At 36.8% G+C, this 17,636-nt stretch overlaps 1 protein-coding gene across 3 annotated transcripts in view; it reads right to left on the bottom strand.

Moving 5' to 3' along the window:
- The window catches only part of sorcs2 (sortilin-related VPS10 domain containing receptor 2), a 368,020-nt gene that overhangs the window by 71,588 nt on the left and 278,796 nt on the right, over positions 1–17,636 (bottom strand). For all 3 annotated transcript variants that reach the window (XM_005741860.1, XM_013913087.1, XM_013913088.1), the window contains exons 5-6: positions 14,893–14,966; positions 4,923–4,987 (exon numbers count right to left, since the gene is read on the bottom strand). In XM_005741860.1, the coding sequence (XP_005741917.1) occupies positions 4,923–4,987; positions 14,893–14,966 (139 nt within the window). The remainder of the gene's footprint in view (positions 1–4,922; positions 4,988–14,892; positions 14,967–17,636) is intronic.

Here is a 17,636-nt window from a genome sequence, read left to right as displayed (position 1 = left end):
GCCCGCAGGGGCGTGCTGGGTGTTTTTTTTATATATACACATACACATACACATACACACACAAAGTCAAAATGAGATATGCCCTGAGAATGACCATGGTCTCTGTATATATATATATATGACAGAGAGGATGACTCTTTCTCCATGTCCTTTGCTAAACAGAATGGATATTAATCTACCTGGTTTAAAAATTCATAAAAGACAGTTTTACAGATGTCTGTGTTATAATGCACCATATCAAGTCACCTTCATTCTCATGTGGTACATCCTATCTTCTTTATATTGAAGTCTTTTACTACTTTTTTTTCTAAAGTATTATCTTAGTAGAATAAAATCAACATACAACTACATAAAAGAAAATTCAAATCGGTTCAGCCTCAGGATGACGCAACTTCATATCGCATGACTGAGTCAATTCTTTTCATCAGCACTGTACTTTTCCTCCTCTGCTTTGTCTTTGTTCAGGAGGTGTGTGGTCTAATAAATGGAGTGGCTAATTTATTGAAAAGCCCAGACATTTAATCAAAGCAGCATACGGTGGAGAACTCATTAAAAAACTATTAGATTGGACTAAGTGTTCAATTCCAGCTTGTGGCACACTCATTTCTTCATGCCACTTGCTGTCCTCACATACCTGCAACCACACTCACATGGTGAAATTGGGTGGTATGACGAGGAAAACAGCAACAGGGAAACAGGGCATAGCTAAAGGGATATTATTGAGACTGTGACTATTTAAAAAATACAGAAAGCAATACATGTAATACTTGTAGAGACATGTACACATTTACAGTACTCCTAACATTACAGCGTCAATATGTGCATGAACAAGATACTCTCATGCTTTCTTGCCCTTCAATCTCCCTAATGACAAACTAATATACAAAGACACACTACCAGCTAGCATCTCTGTGCACACATGGCTCATCCATCAATCGACCACCCCATCTCCTAGGAGACTTTCCTCCCACCCCTCCAGCCCTTCTCAAACATCAGACAGCAGTCCTGGGAGCTGAGGGCAAGGCCACAGTTCCTCATCTCTCCTGTGTCCTTTTTGGTAGCATGCCACTGTTTAACCTTGGCCATGCTACGCATGACAGGGTTGGAGCAGAGGATTTGGGGGAACAGGGTGAACAGATTGGTTTAGCATGCCTGGTCGCTCCCGCCTTCCTCAACTATCTATCTGGGCACAGAAGCAAGGAGAGGAAGAGGGAGGAGAATGAGAAAGATGAGGCCATGTGCCCCAGGAAGAGCTCCCGTAACTGGGCAGTCAGCCCAGAGAGACAGCCTCTCATCTTCACTATCCACAAACACAGGGAGCTTTGTTCAGCCCGACAGATTTCACAATGCAGGCAGCATCTTTCTGTGTGTGGGTTAAAAGATTGCTCGTCTCCTCCTCAAGAGGTTCAGATTTTAATGGCCATTTATAATAGGGAGGTTTATTGAGAATGGAACAGCAAATATAATAAACACATCCTTCATTGTGCCCTTCAGAGTCTGCCACTCCTATCTGACTTTGCCTGCTCAGGTTTATTTAGAGGTTATAGTTTAGAATTTAGGATTATAGTTTGGGAGACTGAGAGAAGATGAAGTCAAGATGTGAATAAAGAGTCTGAACATTTGCCACCTTCATTGACAAATGCACAATCTCAAATACACATTTCTATTACCCTCTTGGCCCTCTGTGTGGAGGTGTTCGTCTGTCACTCAGGAGATATGATAATCCAAATTCACTGGTGTTGCCCTGAGGGACCCTGAGTATTTAGCTTATCCATAAATTCCCCACTGACGCCTCACACATAAACACTACCAACACTCCCACACCAAGGTCATTCGGTCATCTCTTCTTTTACTTGCTTTTACATTGTAGTGCTAGCGCTGCCTGGATAGGTAAAACACATTATCCTCTACCTCAAGAATTCTTAAAGAGAAGTTGATCCTCATGTCATAGTTGAACTGAATGAGGCATCAGTCATATCTGGCAAGGATATTTCAAGAAACAAAATTCATTACCATCAATCCGGCATAGGGCCATATTGGCCTGTGCAAATCCAAATCACTCCTTACAGATTTACTAAAAAGGCACAGTGACGGTTTTGCTTTGATTGTCATGTGACCTAAGATTGGTTATGTCTTTGACTTTGAATCCTTAGTTAACATATCTGAGGTTGAGTTTCTGTTTAGGTATTTCTGTACTCTATTGCATGAAGTTTTAATTCTTATTTTTTGAGGTTTAGATTTTTGAGGGTTTTTTTTTTAGGATCTCTGCCTGGGTTTTATTACTCTCATAAAGCTTTTCAATTTTCTAATATTATTTCTAGTGCTGTCAATAGATTAAAAATATTTAACTAATTAATCTCACAATTACTTGATCAATAGCCTGGTTTCAATTACTTTTTTTTTTCAACTTAATATTTACGCTTGTAACTGATATTTATGCAATATAATGAAGTAAATGCAGAATAAACACAAAGAATGTATGCTTAACCCCTTAGCAGTCCTACAAATTTACAATTAGTCCCCTAAACCATCCAATGTACCGTGGGCGGTACGTCCGACTGCTAACAGGTTAAATTCAAAGAGAATTTAAATAGTTTTCTTGCATCTTTTAACACAGGTTATTTTCTGTGAAACTTTTTTAAAAACCTATATACTAATAGGTAAGTATATACCAATATATAATATATATTAGTGCTGTCAAACAATTAAAATGTTTAATCAGATTCATCACAGGGTTACAGTGGATTAATTTTGATTAATCACAATTAAATATCATTCATTTTTATTCTATATTAATCGCATTTCATTTTGCATGAGCAAACAGACTCAAGAAAAAAGGGAGAATGTACGCACTTTCATGTTGCAATCCACTTGGCAATTGTGTCAGTCAACATGTCTGAGGCAGTGTTGCCAACTCCTCAGTAAGGAAAATCACTATTGGTTGTCCTAAAAGTCGCTAAATGACATCATAACCTAATTTGCATAATTGGTCATGCTAATATAATTGTAACCTACGCTGTTGGAGAGAGAAATAACATCGTGGAAGAAACATAAAGTGAGCAAAAAACGTCCTAAATGCATTTAGAATTTATTTAGAACTACAAAATAAATTTCGTTTAGCAATTATTGTTTTTTAATGTCACAATTCCAACCCTGCTCCTTTATCCGGGCTTCGACTGGCAAAAGTGACCCGAAATAGGCACTCTGGTGGAGTTACTTTATGTGTGTGTGTGTTTATAAGTAGTTTTAAACCTTGTGATCCACAAAACAGCATAAGAGTAAAAGAAGAACTGACTGCATTACAGTCAGTGCGGGAGCAGCGGCTTCGCTCATGCGCGGTTCATTTGCAGTTTGGACGCATAGGTGTGAACATCTCCTGCAGCTGGGGGAGGACTATCCTCCGCCCGTGAGCGCTTTAGCACGGGTGAGGTGCCCACGGCAGCACTGCTGCTTGTTGAGAGTAAGAGCAATACGCCCTTTCACGTTAAAAAGTCGTCATAAGTAAGTCTCCAATAACACCAGAAAAAGTCGCCAGATTTGTCGCTAGACGCTTTTTAGAAAAAAAGTCGCTAAGGGGGTCTGAAAACCCGCCAAATATAGCGACAAAGTCGCTAAGTTGGCAACACTGGTCTGAGGTAGACTTACTGAGTCCCCGATTCTCCGTGAGTGGTTTGTCGCAAGCTTGGTGACGCGTTAGCCAAAGTCCTAGCAGCATCCCCGGCTAACGTATGCTTCACGTCAGTGTGATATTTTAAGCTGGAAGTGCTTCGGTAAAAAGAAAATTCCTTCTTGAATAATTTGCATAATACTTTATGTCGGTTGACTGTTCCGTCTTGTTATTTCTTTAATACTCAAATTTCCATTGAGAGGGCCAATGTGCGTTTATCATCTTCCATATTGAGTTGATTGGTTCAGCTGCCCATCACTACCAGATCAGCTGCCCATTTGCGCATGTGCAAAGGTAACTCTATTTGGACAAACTACCCGAAATGCATTGACAGAAACATTTTAGGGATTTTGAGTCATTCTGCACTCCAGATGCGTTAATTGCGCTAAAAAAAAAAAGTATCACATTGACCGTGATGGCAGATGAATTTGCATTAACATGTTAATTTTCACAGCACTAATTATTTCCTTTTGGTTTTGCCTTAAGGCTATTATTAATTCTGTCCTTCCCTGAATTCAGAGTGAGTTCTCTTGTGCCTTTAGTTGGGTTCTTTGTTATTTTAACAGTTTAAAATTAGTTGTCTCTTGTGTCTTCCTTTAAGCTTTTTTTTTTTTTTTTTTTTTTGCCTGTCCCGTTTGGCTCTTTTGCCATCAGAATTGTTGTCTAAAGGCAAAGAAAGATGCCCAACGGATTTACTTTACCGGATTTACTTCCTTTAAGCTTGACTTCATCCCCTGTGATTGTCTTGATTACTGTCACCTATGTCTCATTACCCTCCTGTTTCTAGTTAAAGTGTATATATAGTCCTGTGCTTCTCCTTAGACTTGTCTGTAGTCTTTATCTTCCTCTGTTTGCTCTTAGTTTTGCCTGTTTCCCTGCAAAGACCTTAGAGTTCTGCTTGTATTCGGATTTGGCTGTAGGCATTGCATTCAACCTAATAAAGGTTCACCTTTTTGTTTAAAATCCTGTATTTTGGTCCTCTACCCATCAGCTTGTGATAGTGCCAGTTAATGTATTTTAATAACATGCTTTTAAACCCAAGTAAGAATACACCTGGTAGCATTTCAAATTTCAAGTCTCTTTGCTGATTAGCTGTTTGCTATTAGTAGTATAAAATTGGACCAAAGCTAAACCTTGTGCTTTATTTTACCTCTAGATTTATATCAACTTATAGAAATTCTAATAAAGTTTGATCTTCTCTGACCAAGTGCTAACATTATAACAAGATGAGTGGGCTAGTGGAAGATCACTGCACCTCCACTTGTATCTTGCATCTCCATGTGCACCAGATCAGGATCCACATCCACACCAGATACAGACCTGGAACACAGAAGACAATCATGTCAGATGTAGATGAGACTTCTACCTTAAAACCACATATGACTAGTCCAAGCAACACAACAGTAAAGCACAGTCAATACAATATGTTTTTTTAATAATAACAATTTGTCACTTTAATGTTTTTAGAATTTTACTTCTATATTTCCCTTTTTTACATTTTCTAATTTTAATATTGGAGCAAGACAGAAAATATGGAGAAATAAAACATGGAACAAATGGCATGACCGCACAAATTCGCTGCATTCTGTCAAATGATGTGTGTTTTAGATGTTCACATAACATGGTGAACCCAGGAAAACGTTTTTATTCATGACTCAAACCTGTTAGGGTGGTGGATGGATGTAAATGTAGAAACATTTAAGTTTGAGTGTATCATTTTAATCTTTTAAATGAAAAATCAAATTACCAATGTTATATGTCTAAGTTTGCAGGGGAAGACCATCTAGAACTAAACCATTCAATCATAATTTTAGACAACTTGTACACGTTGATTTCTACGCTAATTTTATTTTAGCCAATCCAGACAAAGCCCCTCCCACTACCCTGAATTCGATAGGCAGAAAATGTATGACTGGATGGATAATATGTTATAAAGTACAGTCACTGTCCACAACCCCTTTTTTCACTGGTCAGCACTTCCTGGAAAATGCACTTATCCTAACTCATATTAACGTAGTATACTTTAAAACCATCAAAATGTTCATATGCTCCTTTTTAAAAGCACACGGATGTATACAAAAGTGCATTTGCTCTGTCTGCCCTTCAGTGAGTGGTAAACTAAACAGTTCATCTGAGTAGAACTGCATAATGTAGTCTGTAAAATATCCCCCTGGCCAGTAAAGACACAGTGGAGATTTAAAACCTTGTTACTTTTCCTATAAAGAGATTTTACAAGCAATTAGCAGACTGTGAGGGGAAGGGGAAGCAAGGTAGGAAAAGAGTTATGAGGGGTAAGGAATATCAGTCATATTGTAGGTAAAGAGAGAGCTCATAGAGGACGCTTCAGAAAAAACACTACCCACGTGAAACAGTTTACTTAAAAAATCTTATGTATTACTTTAAATAAGTTACACATTAATAAGTAATAAATAAGTCACATTTCTTTCAGCATTAGAACAATTATCACTCACTGCTTGTTTTTCATTGCTGGGATGATACACATACGTCTCATACTCTATACATGGTGCAGTTAAAATATATATTTCTTATTAAAAACATTATTAAAAGTATTCTAAAAATTATTTGGTCGTACTAAATGCAAATGACATTTCAAAATTTTGCCAATGGTACGTTATTGTTTGTGCAATACATAAAACTTAACTTGATTGAATGGAATAAAGTGGTCATTAATAGCCAATTCAAAATCAAGTCTATTATCCAGAAAGTCTTTTCTGTTTAACAAAAACAGCTGCCAACAAATGTGGTTCATCTACAAAACCAAGTTTGCTTCTGGGCTCAGTCCAGTTACTGCTAGTCAGATGTCTATGGAATGGGTTATACACCCATCGTACAAATATAAGAGGTCACCACAATTTAAACAGTGGATGATGAAAAGCGACTGCAGAGACAAGAAGAAGAGAACTCATTATCCATCTGTTAGCCTGATATCAGAAAGAATGTTCAGCTTGTTAAGGGGCATATGAAGGAATGACTGGCAGCAGAGACTATGATGAAATGTCAGTGATGTATAGTGATTTATACCAATGACAGTTAAACTTTTCTAATAGAGCGACTGAAGTGAGCACAGCTTAGAGTAGGGGGTCCATTTCAGCTTATCACAGCGGTAAAGAGAATATAGGAGAACTACTTATGTAAGCCTTAGAATGGGACTAGGGACCAGCTATCAGCTACAAAACAGCACGTCCATATTTACCTTCAGTATGGTATTGTGTCCACTTTAACAGATTTCTTTTTAAAGACTGACTTTTACCCTGGACAGCAGAGTATCCAAGAAAGGAGGGACAGAGCGCAATAACATGGAATAACATGTCCAGAAGCAGAATCAAACCTGGATCTCTGGAGTGGCCTTTCAGCATATAGTTCACCTGTTTAATCCACTCTAATAGATTTCCATTGGCATGTACCTCAATGTAATTTATTTTGCGTTGACACTAATGCACAGCAATGCCGAAATACTCCTTTTGCCAGGTTTTAGGATGTTCCTCTTCTTGTTAGTCGCCAATCAGGCAAACACTGGGCATTTGAAATGTCCTTATCAATAGCTAAATCTTTGTCTGCCTGACATTTGCAGTTTTCTTTTCTTTTCTTTTTTTTAACTTTCTGTATTTATTTTTACTGTATATATACTTTAAGGTTCTGGACCTGATCAAGAGTCTTGCTGCTTGTTCCCATCTATTAGAAAACCCATGAGCAAACGTCCCATGTCCTCCTTGACCTATCTTGGAAACTTGCATGTTTCTTTGGATAGAAGTGTCAGCTCCAAGCATGCAATGTGAATTCAGACTGAAGGTGAATTTGCACTTTGAGAAATGTTACCCCTCGGCCATCTAGTGAATGATTTCAATGGACTGAATGGCTTTAATGGAATCTTCTACCACTGCCGTGCAGATGACACCCAGTGACACTTTTCTGTCAAGCCCAAAACATTGACAGCCTCTTGACATTGTTGTACCCAAACTGTGGAACAGCCTTCCTCAGACTATTAAAACAGCAGATTCTGTTATTTGTTTTAAAACAACTGCTGAAAACTCATTTTTTATAGGTTAGTGTTTCCTTAATCTTTTCACCTTCATTTTTTGGCCATAGTTTGCAACCATGCATGCATGTATGTGTGTATGATGGAACAAAAGAGCATGTCTGTTTTTGTGTCTGTATGTTCAAACATGTACACTTATCTCCTGTACATATATATCTCTGTTTTGAAAAGTGCTATACAAATAAATTCTTCTTCTTCTTCTCGTTATCATTATTATACAAGCTGTTTTCTTCACCTATTCTTAAACATTTTACTTTTGTTTTTAGTTGTCAGCCTTGCAATGTCAGTTTAATTTCAATAAACAGCTTTTTCATTTTATTGAGAATGACAAACAAAACGTTTACAACCTAGCATCACAAAAACAAGGTCCACTGGAACACATTTAGCTAGACCAGCCTAAAGGCAGATTGATTTTAATGTGATATTTTTTGTGTGATTTATGTGCACTTGCAGGAAGACTTCTGGTCTCTGCTATTCCTGTTACTGGCTAAATTCAGATCCCAAAACTCTAACAACATGCATTTACAGTGTGTATGTATGTAAAACCTTAGCCACATATATAAACTTTTGAATGGAGGACCACAATCTTTATGATATTAGAGCTCAGTTTCCTATAATCAATAGTTATATAGAACATATAGCCACTGGCTATATGATGGCACTTGGCGAGGGGTATTAAGTCAAGCGGTCAGCAATTTTTGCCAGTTTAATCTGCTCTTATATTGTATGGTTAAATGGTCACTCTGTTTTCCAGGTGTTTCTGAGTAAATATTGGATGGGTAGCCAATATTTAAAGGTTAAGATTTTGGAGCCATTTTTCATGGTTTCCAAAATATGAATTTTGAAAACAAGTCCATAACTTTTAATCTTGTGCCACTATTAAGTCAAAACCAAATGTTATTCACAGAAAAACAAAAAAAATGTTTAATCCACAAGTTACAGTAAGAATTACATAATATAGCTCTCATTGCAGGGGTCTAAAACCCAGAGCCAACTCTTACTTGAGTATGTAACTTAAGTCTAAAAAAGGAAGCACTTAGGGTGTTTCTCTTCCTATATGGCACCCTTCCACAATCTCTCAATTTTTACATTGCAGAGAGGATGATTTGTGAGTTAGCACTGGTGGTATAAATCATAGTTGCTTGGGTGTGTGAACCAGCTCATTTAATATTTGCAAAGAGAGGACAGGAACTCCTTCAGAAATGCCTTTCTGACCTTTAAAAGATGGGAAAGAGGGACTCAATAGTATTTGAATGCTGCACATTTGAACTTATAATTTTACAATAATGCCTATTTTACATGAATGAGTAACATGAAGCTTAATTCAAATGGGAGAAAATGGTAAAAGAAAACAGATGAATAGAAGAATGAAAAAGGAGATAAAATATGAAGACTAGAGTTAGGAGGAGACATACTGGAAGATATATGATCGTGAAAGCTGTGAAATATTACATGTGACAATAAGAGCCATTTACTTTCTTCTGCTTTCTGTTTCTCTCTGGGATGAGATGACAGCCTTATTATAAAACACTCTGCAGTAATTTCCCACAACTTTGACCCCTGTGCATTACAACCAATGTGAGCATTGAAAGGATAGGAAACACCTGACCTCGAAAAGATTCCTATCCAAGCAGGTTTTTCAGGTTTGCTTCTGAGCAAAGTTTCTTTTTTTTTTAAGTATATTGCCTCACATCAGCTCTACCAATCTATTGAAGGTTGTTTACCTTGGTTAACTTTAATAGATTAATGATTGTTAAGATAGGAATCCACAGTTTTCATGCAAAATGCAATGCATAGTTGTACTTGGGATGTAAATTACCCCTCTCGTCTAAGTTGTTGCATTTGCTAAAAAGTTTGTTTTATCCCTGGTGGGAGTCATTTTCACATATTTATTAACTCTTAAAAGAAAAATCTGCTGCTCTTAGTAAATGAAACAGGATGCCTCCTTCCTGCCATCTGGAGATTTATGTATAAAAGACAATGGTGCTTTGCAGGAAAACCGAAAAATCTACCATCACAGCAACCTCTCTCTCTCTACCTCTTGGTGTGTTTGCTTGTTGCTCTGTGTATATGTGTCTGCTTACTCCACGTTACCTTAGGGGGGCAGGATCCTCCTGGGATCTCAGCCCTCGCCCTGATGTGCCTCAAGCAATCAAGCACCTGTGAATCAGCTGGCAATCAGCTGACTGCTATTTAAACTGGGACCTGACCTTCAGTCTCTGTCTGAGTGTTGTCCAACTGTCGTAGTGATTGCCTTGCCCATCTGTAAGTCTCTTTCATTATTGTTAGCACAAAGATTTCAAATGTTAGCTGTGGTTACCTGTGGAGAGTGTTTTGCATGGCTGAGAGAAGAGATTCTGTCCTGGGAACACTGGAGATCAGATGCTGGATTTTGTAAATACAAGACTTTTGAACTAAGAACTGCTGAAAGACTTTATAAATAGCACAACTCTCCTGCACTGTAAATAAAGCCACTGCTTTTGATGTTATGTCATTGATTTCATAATAAATATTAAAGCTGGTCAAATAATACCAGTGAAAGCCATTTAAAACTATTTATATTGTTCTATGAGAGAGAGCGAGAGAGAGAGAAACACACACACACACACACCTAGTCTTGCCGCCCCCCCCCTCTCTCTCCACCACTTGGCAATGGCCAATTTTTTTTTTTTTTATGTTTGTGTAATGTTAATCCACCAATGTTGTTGGTTGTTCAAGCTCTTTAAATGAAATTATATTATTAATGTTAGAATATAATTTTGTTGTTTTTCATTCATATTTTGTTTCATTTTCATCAAATTTAATGTTTTACAATATAAAACAGAAGAAAATTTTAAAGCATATTAATTTTCTTTGATTAAGTTGGCAAATTACTGAAAATTTTCTGAACAGAACATTTTGTGCTTGAATGCTTGATTAATTTCTGATAAATCCAGTCTGCCAGCTCAAATGTGGGTATAAAATGTGAATTCAGTTTGAAATTCCTCCTCATTTTAAAATGGGAACATGCAGAGAGCTCTTTGAAAAGGGAATAGTCTACATTGAAGCACTTTGTGATGCTGTGATGGTCTTTGAGACAAATAGAGCAAGACTTCAAGTGTTCTCACAGTGTGGTCAAGTGTGCTTTGGAGTCTGGCCCTTACAGAATGCACCAAGGAAGAGGAAGAAATGAAAGCTGACTGAAGCAGATCTCAGGCACCTTAGGACTTTAAGTAGTATAGACAGAAGGAGGACCACTGCTGCTTCAGGCAGCAAAAAAGGTAAATGTTTTTAGATCATATTATAAGAAAATCTCCAGACTGACCATAAGCAAATGACTGAATGAACAAGGCTGAAGGGAAACTTAACTTCTAAGAAGCCATTATCTGTGCAATGTCACAAATTGCACAGATTGCAAACATCCACAAAAATTTTGATGCTAGCATAATATAATGAACAAAAAATTCTAGCAAATCACCTTGGTTCATCAAGATGTAGACTGAAATGGTTGCTCATGGGTTTATATACCAACAAGAGAATGACCCAAAACATATTTCAAAACTGTGCACAAACTATGTGAAAAAGGAATCTAGAGAACTAGAACTGTTGGACTGGCCAAGTCTAAGTCCAAACTTGAAAAATATTGAGCAGATTTGAGATTTGGTGGATTCGAAGACAGGTTGGACAAAAGTTCCATTGGGAAACTTTGTGGGACAAACCAAAAACTATTTGTTTTTGACAGACTTTTAAAATATGTATTTTCCTGTTTTTATGACAGGTGGTTATCTATCCATCCAGCACATAACAGCAGGGTGCAAGATGCTAGCAGGCAGGGCATACATGGAATGCCATAACCAAGTGATTTGCATAGTATACAGGAACACCTGTGCCAGGTATAGCAAGGATGTTCCAAAGTCAAAACGGGATTTGCATTCTCAACGACCAAGGTAAGTTTCTGTGGAACTTCCAAATACAGACGGAAAAACCGGACATGGTAGTGGTGGACAATCAGAGGAAGACAGTCATAGTGATAGATGTAGCGATACCGAATGACAGCAACATCAAGAAGAAGGAACACGAGAAGTTGGAGAAGTACTAAGGGCTCAGAGAGGGCTCGAGAAGATGTGGAGGGCAAAGGTAACAGTGGTCCCAGTGGTAAACGGACCCCAAGCTGGGCAAGTGGCTCCAGCAGATCCAGGAACAACTGAGATCTCTGTCTAGAAGAGCAAAGTCCTACACTGTAAAAAAAATCCTAATATAAAAGTATTTTACTGTGTATTTTACAGTTTTGTTCTGTTCTTCTAGAATATCATTAAATTTACATAAATGGACTGTGATTTCACATTTTAAATGTAAATTAATGTAAAATCACTGTAATGTAATAAAATATAATTTTCTTGTTGTCTAAATGTATCTGTCTGTACATATATGCATATTTAGATTGTTAAAATACATTCACAAATGTATCATGATTTCACAAATATTTGTCCGTTATTTGAAAGATTGAACTGTTAAATTCAAATGTAATGCTATGGAAAAATATATAAAATCATCATTGATCACAATATTTTTCTACAGAATACAGAGTAAGTATGTATCTGTCAAGGTAAACAGGATAAGGTTCATCACAATCACCATCTTATGTTGGCATATTTAAATTATACATAAACTGATGTGGATGTCATTTCTTCTTCAACTGAAGGGCAAAATATAAAATTAAGGGAACAATTGTAATAATTCATATACTTAACGTTTTCTAATCTAGTATTTGACTTCTGTGGAGCAGCTGTAGCCCATTAGAGTTAGTTAGTGAGTTTTAAAAATGTTAGTAAGTGTAATTTTTTACGAAGCCCCATCTTCTCATTTTTATACTAATGTAACCCCCAGTTCTGCGCTTAATGAGTATTACTACTTTCAAAGAGACCTTTCTATTCTGGCGCCATAGGTTCTTATTGGATTGTGTATAATTTAAAACCTGAAATGAATGAAATTCTCATGGACTCAAACAAAGGACATGTCTTTGTGCTTGTCCTGTTAGGTAACTCTGTAGCATTTGATACTGTTGATCACAATATTTTTCAACATAAATTTAGATTAAACTGTTAATCTCTGTTAAAATTGTTAAAGAAAATACATTCCAATGGTTTAAATTGTATGTACCTGATAGATTATGTTCATGTAAGCTGATAGTCTTCTCCACAAAGTTTGTCATGGAGTTCCACAGGATTCTGTGCTGGGATCCATACTTTTTTATATTATACATGCGTCCCTTAGAGAATATTATCAGACAACACTGCATACATTTTTATTGCTACGTAGATAATACCCAGTATGATTCATTTTCGAAGCCAGATGACACAAGTCATATACTTTGGCTACTGGCATATTTTAAAGACATAAGGATGTCCCATAATTTCCTTCCAATATTCAGACAAAACTGAGGTTATTATATGTTTAATTGCATTCTGAATCTGGTTGGCATTACCATACCAGGATAAGTCATATATAATGTCATAATGTGCATATTAAACAATTATGTAGAACTTGTTTCTTTCTTCTGCACGATATCTCTGTCTTATATCTGCATTCATTATTTTTATGCTGGACTATTGTTTTTTATCGTTATCAGGTCATTCTTAAAGTTCACTAAGCCCCCAGTTAATCCAAAATGCTGTTGCCAGAGTACTGACAGAGATGATAAAGCGAGTTCATTCTTGTCCAATATTAGCTTCTCTTCAGCGGCACCCAGTTAAATCCTTCAAATAGAGCCTTCAACTTTCAGCAGGCCTCCTTCCTGTGGAACCAGCTTCCAGTTTGTTTTCATGAGACATACAGCCTCTCTACTTTTAAGAAAACTTTCCTTTTTGATAAAGCTAACAGTTAAGGCTAGACATATGACCCGTTATGTAGCTATAGGATCAAAGTCCTAAGAGACTTGATGCGATGAACTAAGCAGTTCTTCACCATTCAGCTCTCACTCTCCCCACATATTTATATACCAGTGGAGCCATATAACTACTTTTTAACTTTTTTTGATAGATAACCTGGCATTCTCTGAGCCCTGGCTCTGCCAGAGGTTGTCCTTTCTACAACTGCAAACTTGTCTAGGGGTTGCTTGATTGTTGAGGTTTTCTCCAGAATAATGTAGGCTTCTTACCTTACAATGTGACTGTTATTGTGATTTGGTACTAAATTGAACTTAAGTGAACTGAAATAACCTTAAGCAGTTCAAATTTTCTTTTCGTCTGTGTTTATTATAGCCTTCAACACCCATCTCAAAGTAAATTCAAAATAAAGTCCTTGTACTTGTATTTTCATTCCTCTCTTCCTTAACTTATCGGGATCCTTGCAAAACACTGACATATGTTCAAGAACCAGTATTAATCATCTTTGCATAAAGAAACAGAAAATGTTCTGTTTGGTTGCAACCTTAATTCTCACAGTTTCTAAAACTATATATCAGTGAAGAAGTTATCAGAGGCCTGTAGAGCAAACCTAGAGACTGAGTCAGGCAAGTGTGGTACTGTCAGGTTTATCCTTTGGTTTTCAGGGTAAACACAAAGGTTATCTTCTTAATGGGTACACCGCCATGGTAAGATATGCTGCAGGCCTAATATGCTCTGGTGCATGTTATCCTTTAGAAAAGACACGAACATGTACAAAACCACAACATAATTACCAATCAGTTCTTCCCAACAAAATCCCTAGAACTTCAGTATTTAGGTAGTAGAAAGGAGTGTAGTTCTAGAGATAGTATTTGTCTTTATCTGACAAGCATCAATAAGAAATGGAGATTCTTAGGGAACAACGGCATTCCCTTCTTTTTAAATCACACATTCTTATGTACTAACTTGCAGATGTATTATCTGTTTAACATCTTTCAATATTTTTAATATAGTCTCTTCATTTGTAAATTATACTGCTTTGCTGCAAGTAGACTAGTCCGTGTCTATGATTAATCAAATTGCACAGTTTTATGTGACCAGACTCATAAAAAGAAGAATCTGGGTTGACTGATCCACCTTCAGTTACTGATGTTGCTGTTGTTTGGATAAGTGACTCGAAATAAGAAAAAGATATCCTGGGTATCATGAACTTGCTTAGTAATGCTGGCCCCAGCTGTGATACAAACACAGCTGCATTCTTGGCATCTTATCCATCAAATGTTATAAAATTAAGTTAGACTGACCAGAAAACTCTGTCCTTTGTCACTCTCTCCTGCAGTAATGTCCACTTGCGGCCCAGATCTGCTGAAGCAAAGAGCTGGACAAAAAAAACAAAAACCCCCACACAATTAGACAGAAAAAAGCACAATTTCCATGTAGCATAATGTATCTCCAGATTATTGCCAGCTGTTTATTTTACAATGGAGGTCACTATAGAAAATTATTCATCCAATCAATTTACTACATTTCATACATTAAAACTGAGCTCACATATTAATCATAACAGGTTTGGCAGCCGTGTGTGTCAGCGTGACAAGGTGTGTGCATTGAGTGTGTATTAGCTGACACACACACACACACACACACACACACACACAAACAACACTTGCACCTTCTCATTCTGCTCAGCTCCTGCCTATCTCACTCATGGTCATCGGAAAATAAATGTACTCAGTGACGACAAGCTAATCCTAAAGCACATTCTTTTGTCGCTGTGAAAAAGAGAAATGAAGGTTGACCTTGATGTAAATATGTGTCTGCCCTCACAAACCGTAATTTGAAAATGATCCTCACATCATTCTCCAGCTAAATGATTTTTTTTGTTCTGTTTGAATGGATTCCTCGTTTCCATCTGCAGCCTGCCCATATGGAACAGATTAAAACCTAATTGAATTTCTTGCTTAATTATGTGTAAATTATTGAAGTGGAGGAGGAGTTGAGCCAATTCAAGCTTATTAACTATTCAAACTTATGTCTCACCTACTTAAATATCTTGAGCTTCATTTCCATTTTGGTTTTCAGGGTCTTTTTATTTAAGCCCAAACACCACTTTTTACATTGGGTTTTAATTACTTAATTAAATGTACAGCACTTTGTGTCAACTGTGGTTGTTTTAAAGTGCTTTATAAATAAAGTTGATGATGATGATGATGATGTTAATTCAGTCGGTGCAAAAAATAAGGACTTTGATGAATACAAGTAGTTGTTTGGTGGTTTGTGCAACAAAACAAAATGAAATTACATTTCACTTTAACAATCTTGATAGATTGTTAAAGTGTTAATTTATTAGTTTTTAAAAAGGTATTATCCAAAAAAAAGAATTCATAATATACAGATAAGTACAAAGACTGTGGCAGATAAACTAAACTAAACCATACTGATACCATATGAAAACAAACTGCCCTTTAATTCAATATGTTTAGTGTATGATTGGTGAATTACCCAGGTGTGGTGGTAGACAACAACGTGAAATATAGCTGCGGTGTCTCCAAAAGTACCTGGATGATTACCTGGATGAATACCTTACCTGTATGATTGAGTATGCATCAAGACATAGCTGTGCTGTTTCCACATAGGCGACTATAGTTAGCTAACATAATAACATAAAATAAAATACTTTGCTCTCTACGACAAAAATATCGCTATCTGCACTTTGGGCTTCCGACCTTTGTATATCACTGCCAGATCAGATATACTACCTTTGCACTACCTTTGTGTTATCAACATATCAGCTGTTAACATTAGCTTTGCTCAGAATTGGCCATTCCACATGTGTCCCCAAGTGATACATCTTTAAATTCCTTGGCTCTGCTTTGATCCCCTAACTAAAGCTACTGCTATAAAACAGTCAAATGCAGTGAGATGAACATCTCTCATTGCTTATTAATAAATCTGTTGATTGAGTGTTTCTAACCTACATGAGAAAGCAGCATTTTTGACCGACACTATTTTCATTTTGCAGGTTCTCTACACTGCTGCAGGCTTGAATGTCTTATCCACTGAATCATCTCATCTCTCGGCAAAAAGACATAAGTAATTCATTGGACAGCAATACGATGCCCTGGCTTTCGTGTTGGCTCAGACTGGAGTGACATGTTACAACTATGAAAGCAATTAACTTAAGCAGGATTAAAAACAACATAAAAAGCCATGCAGCTGAATTATTATGTGCTCTACAAGTGTGCATTGACGGTCATTAACCAGCACCTCAGGATCCTCCATCATAGTTTAATTGTTTCTGTCTACTGTTAGTGCTTTTAATGATAGTGAAACTAAAAAAATATATAATGAAAAGGTTTTACATAAAATCGATATTAATCTATATTAATTGCACATGAAGTGAAATGTTTGTCTTTATATGCCTGTTTTGTTTTAATTTGGGTGATTATGGGTTTTGCTGTTCAAAATTAAAAAGTATGTGAGATAATGGATTATCTCGACTTAATATTTCCTTCTAAATTTGAGTAAATTATGTGTGTATCTCAGTCTAGTCGAGTGCAAGCAACTACATTCGAGGCTGCTGACTTGACAATTGTCCAGATGACCTTCACTGGGCAATCTACAAGGACAGTAAGCCCCATAAGGTCATTGCTGAATGTCTAGTCATTCGCTGAGTGCTGCATAGAATGTATGGAAAATTGGAACGCTTTGAAAGGATGAGTGGGGTAGGGAGAGGTGGACAAGAAACAGGGATAACTGCAGCCATTTTGCTGAGAAAAGTCAGTGCAAGATCTGACAGCAACATAATAAATATACATATTTAAACTTTTACCTTAAAAATAAAATTTAAAGCAAAAGTTTTACATTCAGATTTCTATATACAAATAGATTTGTGGGTTATTTATAATTAAAAACATTGTTTTATGATATACGTTTTTATTTCTTCTTAGAACTTGCCAAAGGGTTTCCAACTAGAAGCCAAGTGTGACTACACTACAGAGGTGTGGACTCGAGTCACATGACTTGGACTCGAGTCAGACTCGAGTCA

The sequence above is a fragment of the Pundamilia nyererei genome, unplaced genomic scaffold (genome assembly GCF_000239375.1).
Source record: "Pundamilia nyererei isolate P.nyererei 1_Seehausen unplaced genomic scaffold, PunNye1.0 scaffold00114, whole genome shotgun sequence".
Taxonomy (NCBI): domain Eukaryota; kingdom Metazoa; phylum Chordata; class Actinopteri; order Cichliformes; family Cichlidae; genus Pundamilia; species Pundamilia nyererei.
Note: the sequence above shows the minus strand (reverse complement) of the source record. Positions and strands in the feature narration are given on the sequence as shown.